This window comes from Drosophila miranda, chromosome XR (genome assembly GCF_003369915.1).
Source record: "Drosophila miranda strain MSH22 chromosome XR, D.miranda_PacBio2.1, whole genome shotgun sequence".
Taxonomy (NCBI): Eukaryota; Metazoa; Arthropoda; class Insecta; order Diptera; family Drosophilidae; genus Drosophila; species Drosophila miranda.
This window is the reverse complement of record NC_046674.1, coordinates 23,837,625-23,853,803: the sequence shown is the minus strand read 5'-3', so window position 1 is coordinate 23,853,803 and position 16,179 is coordinate 23,837,625. Positions and strand designations below refer to the sequence as shown.

The 16,179-nt window shown below is 46.8% G+C and overlaps 2 protein-coding genes across 3 annotated transcripts in view; one reads left to right on the top strand and one right to left on the bottom strand.

Moving 5' to 3' along the window:
• Positions 1 to 918: 918 nt before the first annotated feature.
• On the bottom strand, positions 919 to 3,478 carry LOC108153697 (gamma-tubulin complex component 2 homolog). The gene is made up of 2 exons (XM_017283822.2): positions 3,429 to 3,478; positions 919 to 3,373 (listed from the first exon to the last, which is right to left on the bottom strand). The coding sequence occupies exon 2, from the start codon at positions 3,350 to 3,352 to the stop codon at positions 1,268 to 1,270; it is 2,085 nt and encodes a 694-aa protein (XP_017139311.1). The 5' UTR covers positions 3,353 to 3,373; positions 3,429 to 3,478; the 3' UTR covers positions 919 to 1,267.
• A 2,813-nt stretch (positions 3,479 to 6,291) lies between these two features.
• The window catches only part of LOC108152453 (pleckstrin homology domain-containing family G member 3), a 52,541-nt gene continuing 42,653 nt past the window's right edge, over positions 6,292 to 16,179 (top strand). The window contains exon 1 of one of the 2 annotated variants that reach the window (XM_033386377.1): positions 6,292 to 6,724. In XM_033386377.1, the coding sequence (XP_033242268.1) occupies positions 6,557 to 6,724 (168 nt within the window). In that variant the 5' untranslated portion in view covers positions 6,292 to 6,556. Of the gene's footprint in view, positions 6,725 to 10,146; positions 10,584 to 16,179 lie in introns of those variants that run through there. The other variant, XM_017281815.2, reaches the window with a different exon arrangement.

Genomic DNA, 16,179 nt, shown 5'->3' with positions numbered 1-16,179 from the left:
TGGCTATAGCCGCGGCTGTGGCTGGGGCTCGGGACCGAGACCTGGACCTGGACCTGGACCTGGACCACCTGTTGTCCTTAAAGCGATAAGTATTAAGTGATTTCTGGACAGACTCTCTCGATGGTACGTTGGTTCGCATTTCGCATTTCGCATTTCACATTTTTCCTTTTATTTATTATTACAAATTTCATGCAGCTCGGCTTGCCTCGCATTGCGTGCGTCTGCAACTGAGGCAAGGTGCATTTACATAACAATTGGCCTTTGAATTCAAATTGGCAGGCAGACAGACAGTCGGCAGGCAGTGCCGCGGAGACTGCATCAAAATCTGTTTACCGCCATTTAAAATTATTTACGATCCTATGCAAATCGCTGCATTTCGTTGCACGCGCCCCCTACTTGCCGTGCCCCCACCGTGACGAGGCATAAGCAGCCGCCGGTGTGCGCCGCGACTGCCCAGGAATTAACCACACACCACACCACACATATATCGATTATTCACGCCCATTGTGAGCGGCAGCCGGCGAACAATGGGGCCAAAAGCGATCCAAAAGTGCACTCGCATTGCAGGTGCCGAGTATTGTGCTGTGTTTACACTAGGACTCTGCTGGACCCCTTAGAATATGGGGGCTCCTTTGCTCTAAACTGTAGCTAAAGATCATGTAGATTAAATGCTTCGAGTTTCTAAGTTCTAAACCCAAATTCATAAAGAAATATATTTTGGAATACATGTTATACTAATTTGGAGAATCAAAGGGGGGAGTCGAAAGTTATAGCCAAAGTCGGCAGAAACAGCCGTACAGTAATCATTATCTTCCCTCTTAAACTCAGGAAAATCCTAGCAGCCTCTACAAACTGTATATAAAATAAATTATAAATACCACTTGCTAACATTTATATATATATATCGGTGGTTTTAGGCAGATACTAAATCTACGGATATTTATATTTACGGAAATTTATTGAAATTACAGGCAGTCTAAAAATTGACACAGGTTTTTGTATGAGACCAAAAGTGAGATCATAATAGCCGAACAATTGAGAGAATTTAGTGTGAACATCGTAGGGTGCCTAAGGTTCGATTTCGTTTGCAATGGGTTTTGGGCTTGGGTTTGGGCGCACATTACAAATTTGGTTGCACTGCTAATTTAGCAAGGGCTGGTGTGGTGATTGACCAATAGATCATGGAGTGCTGGTGTGACATGCTTCTGTGGTCCGTAAAGAAAACATTAAACGAAATGTAAATAAATTGGGAACGAGAAACAAAACGCTAGTTGTAGTCCTCCAGGCGTAGCAGCAACTGCTGACAGGACTCACGCTCATCATCTGCGGTGCTGCTGGCGGAGTTGGCCAGCTCCCGCACCAGATCCAGGATGCTTTTCAGGAGGCTGCCAAACTCAGTTTCGTACTCGGCCACGCCGTCGTCGAAGGCCTGCTCGTCACAGAGCGGGGTCTCGGCGAAGCTGCTGAAGTTGAGGCACACCTGGCCGAGCGTGAATAGGGAGCGCACAAAGGCAATGGCTCCCGAGAGGAGGCCCAGGCGCAGACATTCCTCCAGGGTGATGGAGAGCCGCTCGAGCAGATCGTCGATGTGCTGGGCCTTGTCCGCCACTACGGTGAGCATCTCCCAGCGCGGCTCCGCAATGTCCTGGGTGATGTACTGCTCCAGGTTGATCATGATGCCCAGCATGCTTTGGCGCAGGGCTTCGGAGCGACTGCTTTGCGAGATGGGGGTAGTGCCCTCGGGCGGGGCTTGCCACAGGGCCTGCAACTGACGCTGCACGTAGCGCAGAAGCAAGATAACGCGCTGCAGAAGTTGTATTTTCTGCAGGGGCTCCGAGTGAAGGACGAAGCTGAGCGGCCACTTGGGCTCGTAGCGTAGGGCAAAGGCCTCGTAGCCGTAGAGAGTGAACCTACCGAAAGGATCTCCATCGTCGTCGCTGGTGGTGTTGCTGGTGTTCCCCTCGGTTTTGTCCACCTCTCCATGTTCGCGGCTCACCAGCTTCTGCAGCTGGGAGGCCACATCGCGGTCCTTTAGCTGGCAGCGCATCAGGTCCTTGAAAGGATCGTCGATTATCTGCAGCGTCTCCATGAGCAGACTCTGCAGCGTCTCCGGAATCATGCGGTCCACGCCTCTCTGCATATGCTTCTGGTAGTTGGCCAGCAGTGCCTCCGCGAATTCCTGGTTCTGAAGCAGGAAGTAGCCGTGCAGATTGTCCAGATGCCGCTCCAGGTGGTGCTCCGTTTTCAGGTGATCCAGCAGCTTCTTGCCCGGCAGTTCGTAGCTGCTCCGAATGATCTCCACATGGCTCTGTTCCTTGGGATTGTAGTTGAGTGGAGTCTGCATCAGCGTCATCTTCACGTTGCACTGCCGCAGGATGTTGAGGTACTTGCCGGCATGGAATATCTCCGCAGCCAGGGGGTTCAGGAAATCTGGCAGGCGCTCCGGCAGCAGGGTGTAGCGATTCTCCCAGTAGGCGTGACAGCACTGTTCCGGGGCCAGGAGGGTGCTGCTCATGGAATTGGAGCGCTCCGAGTCCTCTACAAAGAACTCGTGCTGCAAGTCGTAGATGATGCCTTTTTGGGTCCACAGTTGTACGATCTTCATGTAGACGCTGCTGACGGAGTTCAGGATATTTTCGATAAGCTCCTTCAGCTCCAGATCGCTTGGCCTCAGCTTCTCATAGATCTTATTCATATCGCTGAGAATCTGGGCGCTGGTTTTCTTGCCGCGGGCTCTGGTGACCATCGAGCTAAACACCTTCATGATGCCGACCCAGGGACGAAGCTGCCGCACCAGATCCTTTAAAAAGAGCTTCCGTTCCTGCATCTCCGTCTCCATCGTCGCCTGGAGGTCGTAGTACTGCTGCATTTTGTCGTTCATGGCGGCGGCCAGGGCCAGACTGGTGCGTCCGCTCCTTGGAGTCATGTTAGTGGTCTCAATGAAGTTCTGGACACCGATGAAGTGGCTGACCAAGGGCAGCAAATAGTTGCCCAGCGTTCTAAGGGTACTGTTGAACCCCTCATCGATCTTAAAGCGCACATTGGGCAGGCCCGATTGCTGCATCGTTGCGATCTGGCTGAAGGTCGCTTCCGGCCTTATGTGCGACGAGGGTACGCCCGAGAAGGCGTAGATGAGGTTGCGTATCAGCAGCTGCTCCTGGCGATCCAGTGGCATCTTGGAAATGTCCTGTGTGGGCATAAAGAGGCCACCCACACTCTCAAAGGTCCACGCATCCGACTTGGGAAGGCTCCTCACCTCATGGATCTTTCGCCCCTCCTTCTCCAGCTCCTCTTTGCTGAGGACCTGACGTACGGTCTCCTTAATGCTTTTATTCAGATCGACGGAATCCATTATAAATATATAAACGTAGGTCTATCGTCTGGCGTTAGATAGTGATATACAAGTCAGGGATATAATGAAAACTTACTTCATTTTTACTACAAAAAGTAGAATGATATTTATAGAAAAGCTACACAGATCCTTACATTCAGAATCTGAATTTCAGATGTATTGAAAATAAGGGCATCTTTAAGTCAACTCTACATTTATACCCGATACTTAGTCAGTATATAGATAGATATGGTCATTATCTATGATTTTCTCGTATCTTCAATATTGTGGATTCCACAGATTTTCGCCTTTTGTGGGGGCGGAAGTGGGTGGGGCGAAGTTTTTAAATATTCCTGTAACAGTATCATATCACAGAAGTCCGGATATAAAATGTCGTTGCTCTAGCTCTTATAGTCTTTGAGCACTAGGCGCTGATAGGGACAGACAGACAGGTCTCAATCGACTCGGCTATTGATGCTGATCAAGAATATATATAATTTATGGGGTCGGAAAAGATTCCTTCTGGACGTTACACACATCCATTTTCACCACCACCAATACTCATTTTGAGTATCGGGTATAAAAAACCAGAAACTACACAGCAAGTATCCCGTTCGCAATTCCCTTTAGCATTTCCTGAGAGGGAGAGTTTGGGCATTGTTGTTGTTCTTGCTGAGATAAGGATAGAAGAGCAAAGAACCGTGTAAAGCGCGAATCTCGTAAATGAAATGGAGATTAAGATTAAGCGAAAAAAACAAAACCAAAGAGCAAGAAGACCATACATACATATATGTATTTTATCCCATTCAAGATTTCTCTGAGGCAATGATCTGCGTATGTACATACATATGTACATACATATGTAGATATCCCAAGTCCTCATTGATATTAAGTTCTCAATGGTCTCAATTTACTGCGATAGTAGTGGTACGGTACTGATTCTCATTCATTGTTCCTAGTGATTCCGATTACCAGCTTACGAATATGGTGACTATATTTCTTATTTCCCCCACCAGCCGTGCCAGGCAGAAGGTTTGACGTACCTTACCTTTGTTTTCCATGAATGAGCATCAGAATTCATGAGTATCCCATCGTACTGATTGGCGACATCTGCTTCACAGGTGCCACAAATGAATATGGGACCTGGAGGGGGATCAGCCGAACAGCTAGCAGTCCATCAAAGGGAAAAATATGTACATATGTACATACATATGTAGCTGAACGAACGTGCTGAGAATTTTTCATCAATTTCTCTGCAATGGGAAAGATCTCGAAATTGCAAGCGAGCTCTCCGACAACTTTCTCGTTTTCTCAGTGTATCATAGGAGAACTCATATACGAAAATACCGTACAGGGAATCAGCTACCATATGTGAGCACTTTTTATACCCTTTCCTGTCTGAGGTATTATTTTGATCAGATGTTGGCGAAGCCTTGAAGCATTTTGGTAAAAATAATAATTTGGTAAAATAATAAGACATAATTCGTAACCCGCAAGATCGGAACTTATCCTACAGCTACCATATATGTATGTATGTACATATGTATGTACATATGTAAACATTCTATGCATGTAGAAGGGTATCGAAAGCTTTGCTACCGAAGTTAGACGTCTCTCTCTTTATTTATGGGCTTTTGTCGCGTGAGTTTTACTTGTCGTGTTAGCCGCTGTTTCTGCTGGTTCTCTCTCGTTTTCTCGTTCTCATTCTAAACAATGCAAATGCAGCGTCAGCTTCTGCAGCTGCAGCGACGCCGTCGTCGGCAGCAGAAACATTAACATAAATAAATAAATAACCGTAACACAGCAGTAACAGAAGCAGCAACGAAAGAAGCAACAAATTGCATTGGCAACGCGAGCGAGTAAATAACAACGCTGACAGGCGGCAACACCAACAACAACATTAATCCGACGTGGGCTTTTGTCTCTGCTTCCTCTCCTTCTCTTTAATAAAAGCAAGAGCATTTGCTTTACAGTAGAATAACGGCGCTTGCACTTGCTCTTCTTCGCTCACCCACATGCATGTTCAAGGCACAGTGGGATTGATTTAATTGAGAGTGGAATGGATTGATGAAAATTCGGAACAAACATATAATATAATCTTATAATCTTTAAATGATTTAACCTATTGTCAACCCCAAACCCAACATATTTTTTCTCTTTCAGCGACCACTGTGCGAGTACTATACGAGTACCAACACCTTCGCCTTCACCGACTATTGCTTTTGCTATCGCTTTCTGCCGCTGCCGCTGCCGCGCCCCACGGCCACTGCTGCTAGTAGATGCCGTTACTGTTTGACGCTGCCGACAATCAAATTTAGTGCACAGCTAGGCTAGAGTTTTTGGGCAGCGACGTTTGCAGCGGCAGCGTCAGTGAACGTGATGGAGAGGGCGCGGCGAGCAGGAGGGCCAAGCCGGGCCGGCGTTAAAGTGCGCGATGTGCTTTGACTGCAAAAAAAGCCCCGTTTTGTGCTTCGATTTTTCAGTTTCGGTTTTTTGTTCGGTTTATTGCATTATTTATGTAGTTTTGCAGTCAACCACACGCACGCTAGCCACAAAAATTATGTGTAAACAAAGCGCTCGGGCGACAGAAGACAAAAAAGGTTACCCAAGCCGATGGACTTGATACCCTTGCTGATTAATGGTCCGTAAGGCAGGTGTGATACAATTTTTATCTGCTTTGGCAGAGCTGTGGTAAGAATATATAACACAAAACATATCTACACACATATGTATATCGCATACTTGCAACCCCTCTTCAGAATCATAATAGCTCCTGACAGGGTATCAATGGAGTATCATTGGGTGACAATCGCAAGTGCAGCACTCTCAGTCTCAGTCTCAGCTTGAGCCTCAGTGCCGGCCTCGACGTGAGTCTCTCTCTCTCTCTCTTTGTGTCTCTCCCCGTGTTACTAGCGCCGCCATCACCGTCGTCGCCTTCGCCGTAGCAGCGGCGACAAACGCGGCCGCATTCTCATTCAAACAACCAACAAACGCAAACGCAACTGAAGACACAACGTCCGCGTACCGGCAGCAGGGAACACACGCCTCCCCGCCCCCCTAGCCAGCTCGAAAGTGGATCTTGTGAAAAGTGAAATTCCGCAGTAAATATTTTCGCTGCCGATTCCCAGGAGAAGTTCTGTTCCCTCCAATAAAAAGTGTTATGTTAATTGCCTTCTGCGGTGCCCCCGCCCCCCCCTTCGGTCGAGTAGTGTATTCGTTCGCTTAATGTTCGACGAGCTGCCGCTGCCCACGCGCCAGCAGGTCGGAGTCTGGCTGCACCGCCTTCTGCTGCTCATCCTCCACATCTGGCAGCCCTGCAGCATGTCCTTTACGCGCCGTCGCCAGGGGGCGCTCAAGTGGATTAAAAAGCGCCTGGCGCGTCGCCGCAGTCGCGTGAGTATTGCGTGGCGGGTTTCCTAGGGCGGTTCCAATTGGGGGTCCCAATTGGGTCACGTCATCCCCTTATTCTTTAGATTTTAGGGAACATTTTTAGCCGGAATTCAATTAAAAATCATTCAGTGTTTCAGTGTCTGCCTGCAAATTCAATTAAAGGCAATAATTTCGGTGGCTTTTGCCGCAATTCTTGGCTAATTTTGTATTTCCTGGTAATCGGGGGCGCCGCCAAAGCCACAGCCAAAGCCACCAGAAGGGTTAGAAAACTTTTGCATTTGCGTGACTCGCGATAATTTCTCCATCAGACGCCAAAAGCCCCATCAGCCCCAAATCCGCAGGATGGAATGTGGGGTATGTCTGAGGCTTTGTTCCGTTTCCGCTTATGCTACGGCACATCCAAAACCACCCCATAAACACCCCTCTAGCCGGGAAGGTGTGTCCATCGACCTGAGGGAGACATAGGCTTGGTTCTGCTTCTAGCACCCTTCATCCCTCTTTCAAACTAGTTGGCGTTGAGCGATTATGGCTGTCAGTTTGGAAAACATTTACCATTTAGCCACATTTTGCAGCCCTGTAATCAATTCCCACCAACAGCCGGTCGGTTGGGTGGAGGTGGGGAGGAGGGAGGAGCAAATCAATTTTTATGAAAGTTGACTCTTCCGTTGATTTTTGGCAATTATTTGTTGTGCGATTTCGAAATTTTTGTGTATTGCTATGCGGATCTTGGGCTGCCAGGGCACGTAGCGCGGGCAAGGGAAGGGTAATGACGGGGGAATACGGTGTATGCCCAGTGCATATCAAAGAGTTTTCTAATACAGTCAACAGATATGAGCCAATCTACTGCCACGCCACAAATGGCAGGGGCTTAGCCCTGAAAGTATTTGTTGCACATCAAAACATAATATATTTCCTAATGATTCCTCAATGAAGCGATCACTAATCCTTGATTGCCAGATTAGAAATAAAGAATTACCAACCCAAGAAGTGAGCAGAGCAGAGGTTCTCCCTTGAAGAACGGTGAGTGTACCGCTCCAGAGAGCCAGCTCTTAACCCTCTTGAGCCAACCCCCTCGTTGACCCTCAATTAAAGCCCTCACGAATGGGTTCCGATATTAATCACAAACACGACTGTGGCATGATTCACTCATGTGCATGGGTTGTGCATTAATCTAGTAAATTAATTGATTTTAATTGATTCGCTGGCAAGCGGAAATATTAATAGTCTTAATCACAAATGTATTTATTTATTGCCCCACGAAACAGAACAGTACCGGTCATAATGTTCTTATTACAAATGAAAATATGGCGAGAGGGTGGGGGGGAGAGGGAGAGGAAGAGGAAGGAGGGCACTTAATGTTTATATTTATGGCACTCTTTGGATGTCTGTCTGGCAGTCTGTTTGGCTGTCTGTTCCTCCCAGTGCTATTGTTTATCCCCTGGACAAATGTTTATTCTCAGGTTCCCACTCAAACTTCCAGATTTATGAAACTGAAAGCAGAATAAACAACACTCAACGGATCGCATGTTCCCGATTATCGAAACCTCTTCGAAAGGACCCCCATAGCTCCCCCGATGGTCTTCCCTCGTTAGCGCTTTTTCTGAACCCTGTTTCAGTGTCTGTGTGGAAGTTTGAAGTAGCCGTAAACAAATGCCTGTACGAAAAGCATAAACTGAGCCACCGACAAAGTAGCAAAAACTACGAGGAACGCAACGCCATATACCATATATCCATAAAACATACTCGTATGTATGTATGTATGTATGTGGTACCATAAATGAGAGAACATGCCACCAAGTTCAAGGCAGAAGTTTGTTGCACAGATGTCTCAATGCTTTATATTCCACAATTTGTGGGGGACTTGGGGGGACTGGGAAACGGCACACACAATAGCAACAATAGCAATGGCAAAGTGTGCATAAAACAGACCTCCCCACGACACGACACGACACGTCAAACAACCGACTAACGAAAACAGTACAGGAAATTTTTTGTTCATAAAAAGTCGAAGAGTGATGTGCCCTTTGAGAGTAAAGTCTGCTCTAAAGGATTACGTATGTTCCTACCTCAAAATAAAGACCAGATCATTTGGCGAAGAGTTTTTTCTTTCTTTCTTATCGATTATTTGCCCAATTTTGATGAGTATTTCGCTAGATTTTCTCCAAAATCTATTTCGATCTATAGTAAGAGTTCTGCTAGTTTTCCAACTTTAAATTAAAACAGAACTTGCGAGAAACAGAAACACTTTAAATGAGAAAAAAAGTTGAGTTCTGTTTTGCGAATGGTCGTTCTTTTTCTTAAAGACTCTTAAAGACTCTTAAGGAATTTAAGGAATTAAGAGTTACATATCTTTTTGAAGTGGTTTTTGCCACAAACCGTATGTCCAAGCGTTGATATCCTACAAAATCAAGCGATAATTGTGGGTGTGGTGTTTGCTGTTGCCATCGATGATGATCCACGAGAGCGTACCCTGCCGTACCGGGCCGTCCAAGTCCATTCAATCGAAGCGTTCGTTGAGTCACAGAAGAGCGGTGGGGGCTGGTAGGCGGGGGGAAGTGGGAGCCAAATATCGCCATTCATTCAAAGCGTTTCGCACGCATGGAGGAAAAATCATTGAAGCCTGCAAATGGCTGTGACGTGGAAATGGGAATGGGATGGGTCTCTCTCTCTCTCTGTGTTGCATAGGTGTATCTGTATCTGTATCTGTAGCTGTAGCTGTGTCTGTGAGTTACACCCTCGCCCATACGCTGAAACTCATTTCAATTTAGTTGCCACAAAGCGCTTGCCGCAAACGCAGGCCTAAGTAAAAAAGAAAAAAAAAAAAACTGAAAGGAAAATCCAACGGAAAAACTGAACGAAATTTTGTGCGCGCTTTTTTTTCAGTTTGTTTTTGGATTTCTTGGGCGCCCGCTCTGGACTGTCTCTGGACCTCGTCTGGGACCTCTCGAAAGTCCAACTCTGAATCTGAATCTGGCTGGTACCTTTAGGCCCCCATCGGCAGTACAGTACAGTGCGGTGCGGTGCAGTGGAGTGCCAGAGTACAGTGGAGTACAACTATGTATTGATAAATTGCCAGCCAACGATTTCCGTCGTGACCTGTGCGCGTTATGCAAAAAAAAATATAAAAAAAAATGAAACAAAATGCAAACAAAATGTAAATAAATATTAAAAATAATACACAAAAATCAACCAAAAGCCCAAACCACGAGACAGCAGGGAGAGACACAGTGCCTTCCTTTTGTATGTGCCTTCCCCCGATTTTGTTGGTGTTGTTTTTTTTTTGTGGATTTTCGTTTTGTTCAAAGTGAAAAATGAAGTGAATCTCAGTCTCTCTCGTGAGTCTTTTGTTGTTGCAGCCACAGAGCAGAGGAGCAGAGCAGCAGAGGAGCAGAGCAGAGGAGGAATCGTAATACTCGTAATAATAATAATAATAATAATGTAAACCGACAAATTTTCGAAGAGATTTTCCTTATTTATGAAAACAATAAACGCAACGCATTCGAAAAAGGGGGACTCTCCATCCGCCAATTCGCCAGTCCTCCAGCATCTCTCTCTCTCTCTCTCTCTGTCTTTCGGATGTCGATGCATCGATGGATTGGCGGCACCACCACCGCCGGCAGTTTCCTGGCACGCATATAATTTGCATGTGCATCGGACGCCGCTAGTGCTGCCCCTCGATCTTTAGGGAGGAGACGGCGGAGGAGTAGTCTGCCCCGCTGCATCGATCTTCAAGGAGGAGGCCATGGCTTATGTAATCTGGAAAATATTCATGAGGCAATACGCTCGTCGCCTCCACTACAATACGCAGCAGCATTCGACATTGATCTGGCATTCGTCGTACGAATATGCGGCCATTCGGACGGTGGGTTTTTTCTTCAGCCTCTCCCTTGCAACCATTGGGGGCACACGTTTTCCCTTGCGCCCTTTTGTTTTTATTGATTTAAATTGAGTCATTTTTCTCCTCTCTTGGCCACAAAAGTAATTGTGGATTAATGTGGCCTAAAGCTTAAAGGCTTTACCTTTAAGTGAGCGCTCAAAAAGAGATCCAAGGGGGAGTTCATATTTTTGTTGGGGGGCGTGAAAGTTGATTTGTGATTAAACGTTGCAGCATTCCATATTTCGCTAAGGGAAGGAAGGAAGTTTGAGATCCAAAGTCGGGGAAAGTTTTTTGGTTTTTCGGTTTTGGGAATTTATTGTCAGGCAACAGGTTTCTGCGGAACAGCTTCCCCTCGCATTTAATGTGGGGTGTTTCAGGCTCCACAGATTTATGTGGAGCGCACTTCCTGTTGGCACAACCCAGAAAGGAAGTTGCACTCTTGGGCCATCTATTGTAGTTCTTGTATCCTAATTATATTTAATGCAAAGAGGATTTTTCTCCACCAGTTCTACTCGCCGCAGCACGGCTATGAATCGGAAGAGAAACTCTTTTTGGGGGACGGCAGCGGCAGCAACGAGAAAAGCCATTTGCATACACGAAAAATGTTGGAGAAAAATAGCAAAACATAAACGAAATTATAATTGAACAAGACGGAAAAATGAATTCTCATTTGCTAAATCGATTAAGGCGATTAAAGCGATTACATTTTACAGATGTACGAGGGACGAGAGACGGCGACGAGAGACGAGTAGTTTTTGGTAGAGAAAACAATTTTTAATCAAAAAGATACTCTTCATTGAAGGGAGGGAGAGAATGAGAAGGACTTAAGACTACGGATCGGTTAGGTCATCCATGAAGAGAGTGTCGCGCCACTTGCGACGCTTCGCCTTGAGCTCCCCATCGGTCCTCTCCTCCTGCCGCTCCTGGAAGTCCGCCCAACTAATCTGAGCATCGAACAGACCGCGGTGGGGCTGCAGCGTCGGCCCCTGGAGCCCCTGAAGCCCCGGCAGGGTCTGGGGCCTGGGCACGTGGGGGATGCCCGAAATCCCCTCCATGGTTCGTCGCTTCCAGAATGCCTTCACCAGCGGCAGCGGTGGACGGTCTGGGCTGCAGCTGTTCCTCACTTGAAGGCCAAAGCGGGGTCCGCAGGCGGAGGCGTTCGACGCTGAGAGGAGGACCCTCCGGACGGGTAGTCCTGCGAGTGAGCGGCAGTTGTTTGACATTCTCCCCGATTCGAATGGGTCTTTAGATTAAAGTTTTCTTTTGTTTCGCGGACATCGCGGAAGCCAAAAAAAAAAAAAAAATTTCGAATATTCTGTGAGTGTTTCTTCTAGTGTTGCTTGTTTGTTTGTTGTTATTATATTTTGATATTGTTGCTTGTGGAGTACTCGTCCGGCATATTGAGGGGCTTTGGACATCAGGTTCGAGCATATCTCTTCTGTTTCTGTTTATTGAAGGCCAAAAAAGAAACAGCTATACAGGCCACAGAGCAAGGAGCTGCAATTCAAAGCCAAAACAGTTGCTGGAGTGGCCTCAACAAGTATTGGATTGGATTGGTGGGATCAAATGGTGCACATGTGGCTATTAATGCCACAGACGATGATCCATATCCTCTCAGTTTTAAAAAGTTCCTCTTGCCACATCCATTCCCTGGTGTTCCGTTTTACCTCCTTCCTTCCTTCCTTTTGGGTTCAAAGATCAGATCATTCGGATAGCGAGAAACCCATTTCCCGATATCAGCTGTGGATATCTACGGATATCTCTTACCCAAGCCTATGAAAGGTTCAATGTTTCGGTCGTTTTTGCATGCCAAACTTCAAGATACATCCATCCATCTCGCAAAAAGCAAAACGCAGTCCACAGATGAAGATGGAGATGGAGACAGAGACAGAGACGAAGACGGAGACGAGGGACGACTCTAAAGACTCAAAGTCTCGAACGAAAATTCCCACGTCGTGCGTGAGTGCGCGCGGGAAAATATTAAATAGATTTTCCATGAATCTATCTCTGTCGCTCCTTTTTGTGTGTCCCTCTGTCTCTGTGTCTCTCTCTGTGACTCTCCATTGCATTTTCCTTTACATTTTCTCTGCTGTTTGGTGCGTGGTCGACTCGAAGGGAGGGGGGGCGGCTGTTAAAATCGCTCTTCAACTGCATTTAACAGCTTTTTTTTGGGGGAGATTCGATTTGAAAGCCGCTCGTCGTCGTGTGATTTTGTTGCATGTCGCAGCATTTTTTGCTGTTTGTTTTGCATGATTTCCAGAGCTACTACGGAGATAAATAAATAAATAAATAAATAAATATGCATGTGCCACACAAAACAATGTGGAAAACCGAAAACCGAAAACGAAAACTGACGAGCGGATGCACACTGCGATCCCAACGAGCCTCCAGACCATCCAAGTGGCCAAGAAACCAGCTACTGGCCAAGTTAACAGGCAACAGGGAGCAGCAGGCAACAGGGAGCAACAGGCAACAGGCAACAGGCAGCGCAATTAGCCATCGATTTGGTTTTGGTTTTTTTTTCTCGGTTTTTTGCGGTTTATTGGCCATCGATTGCGCCTCCTCGTGTCCTCCTTGCTCTCCAGTGTCCGGGGCAACAAATGAGAGCCACTGATAAATATTATTAGCGGCACAAACCACCAAGCCACCAGAGGAGGCACCACCAAGTGCCACACTCAAGGGGATCCCCAGAGGTTCGGGGCTGCCACATTTGCCACCATAATCGCAATTTATTTAAATGCGGACCGATAGGGGGGTACTTGGACTACTACTGCCTCGTACTGGTACTGGCACTGGCACTGGCACTGGTAGTAGTCGCTGCCACTAAAGTTAGTTAGTCTACAATTAATATCGACATTTTAACACTTTACGTTGAATTATTGCATCTCCTTCCCCACCTCCCAATGGTGGTGGGGACTGTTATTATCAAAATGTATCTGAAATGCGGGGCAGCAGCGGCAGCAGCAGACACTCATCCGACAGTCGTCCGTTGGCGCTCGCTCGTTTGGTGGTCCAAAAGGTGCCAGGCTCCGTCTCCGTCTCCGGCTCCGGCTCCATGCTGCAGGTCTCCCCATCAATGGACAACTTTTTACCATGTCTGCAACAGCAGCAGCGGCAGCGGCAGTGGCAGCAACTGTTGCAACTGCAACATCACTATCGACATTGGCTTTCAGTTTGTTTTTTTTGTTTTTTCTCGTACCTACCACACCGAAATCTCGAGTATTTTTCCTTTGGTTATTGCCGGCACTATCGCATTTCGTTAATGGGCGGGAAATGCAACTGTCAACGCAGTCGAATGCCAACAACTGGAGTACCCCTACTGATATCCAAGTGATTGAATAACGAACGGTCCATGCATCATGCAACCCCAGGAGTCACAGGAAACATTTGCTAATCGAAAAAAAAAAAACAAACAAAAAGCACCCGCGCGAAACAGGTCTCGTAAAAGTCTTCCTTAAGTCTTCCTTCTCTTCCTTAAATTTCTGAAAATTCTGAAAATCAGAGTCCAAGCTAAATCTGTGGCTACCCCCAAGGTCAAACTACAGTGCCTGTCATATTTAAACTGCCTTCGGAATGGTGAATTGTTGCACAACAATAGTAAGAGTTTCTGAGATGGAAATTACAATAGACAGAATCCATAGCTTACACCTTATAATATCAGGGAATTCTTGAGAAAATTCGTAGTAGTTTCCATTTCACAGCGACTTCCAGACTGAACTTTGCAGAAGAAGCTTTTCAATTAAGGATTTGGGGGTTTGCATTTTCCTTTCAGTTCATAAAAGCAAAATGGACTCAGTGATTCGCTTAAAAGAACGTAGACGGTCACACTAAAAGTACAGTACAGTGCGAAAATACTAGCCGGAAGTAAAAAAACAATTCTTTCGGTGCGGAATTTCTATTCCACTAAAGCACGAAGATCGCCGATAGTTCCGTAAAAGCAATAACTTTATTTTCTCGAAACTGGCATCAAATGAGTCGGAGAAAGCACCTCAGAATATTCCCAAAATCTCAATATATGAATGTACTTCACTTAAACTGAACAACTCAAAGAAAACACACAAAAACTAAAAAAGGAGCACAAAAATATATAACACAAAACTATTCAAAACAATTTTTTTTTTTTGGCTAAATTTTCGATGTCCTCGAAACAAAAGAAAACTTGAATCTAAAGACCCATTCGAATCGGGGAGAATGTCAAACAACTGCCGCTCACTCGCAGGACTACCCGTCCGGAGGGTCCTCCTCTCAGCATCGAACGCCTCCGCCTGCGGACCCCGCTTTGGCCTTCAAGTGAGGAACAGCTGCAGCCCAGACCGTCCACCGCTGCCGCTGGTGAAGGCATTCTGGAAGCGACGAACCATGGAGGGGATTTCGGGCATCCCCCACGTGCCCAGGCCCCAGACCCTGCCGGGGCTTCAGGGGCTCCAGGGGCCGACGCTGCAGCCCCACCGCGGTCTGTTCGATGCTCAGATTAGTTGGGCGGACTTCCAGGAGCGGCAGGAGGAGAGGACCGATGGGGAGCTCAAGGCGAAGCGTCGCAAGTGGCGCGACACTCTCTTCATGGATGACCTAACCGATCCGTAGTCTTAAGTCCTTCTCATTCTCTCCCTCCCTTCAATGAAGAGTATCTTTTTGATTAAAATTTGTTTTCTCTACCAAAAACTACTCGTCTCTCGTCTCCGTCTCTCGTCTCTCGTCGCCCTCTCTCGTCGCCGTCTCTCGTCCCTCGTACATCTGTAAAATGTAATCGCTTTAATCGCCTTAATCGCTTTAGCAAATGAGAATTCATTTTTCCGTCTTGTTCAATTATAATTTCGTTTATGTTTTGCTATTTTTCTCCAACATTTTTCGTGTATGCAAATGGCTTTTCCCGTTGCTGCCGCTGCAAGTCCCCCCCAAAAAACAGTTTCTCTTTCGATGGATGGTCCGTGGTCCGTGGTCCATGGTCCATGGTCCATGGTCTATGGTGCAGGGGTTAGGCCATGCCACCATCAAACCCATTAACGACACGCATTCACAGTCATTTTCAATTTCGTGGCTGGGCTGTCACTTAATTTGGGAGCAGTTGCAGCAGCCACCCACGCCACGCCGTGCAGTGCCGTGCCGCACACACGCATTTCTTGGTGGCATGGTGGGGCTCTTCTGCACACAGATGGGGAGCCTTCTCTATGGTCACACTCTCTCAAAGAAGTCTGTATCTGTGGCTGTGGCTGTGTCTGTGGCAAACGCAATTTTCACTACCTACGTGGACAGATCCTCCCCCGCTTCAGATCTTCGGATGGAGGTGCACTTGGTCTTGGAGTTGGTTTTGGAGCTGGTGTTGGGGGATCTGGCGCCCCGTTATACTCGTACCGCCGTCTAACAAATTAGTTACTGACGCAATATTTCTGTGTGTATCTCTGTGGCCTGTCTTTCGACTGTCTCTCTCTTTCTCTCTGCTATCAAAATCACACGCAATAAATTTAATTTGTTTGGTGGGCAGCAAGGCAGAGCCACTGGCACAGGCACTGGCACAGGCACAGGCACAGGTGTTGCTCCTCAGGTAATGTATGCTTCTGCTGTTGGTGCTGCTGCTGGATCT

Bases quoted from the DNA above. Each gene is read 5' to 3' on its own strand.
- LOC108153697 (XM_017283822.2), bottom strand. From the start codon at position 3,352: ATGGATTCCGTCGATCTGAATAAAAGCATTAAGGAGACCGTACGTCAG.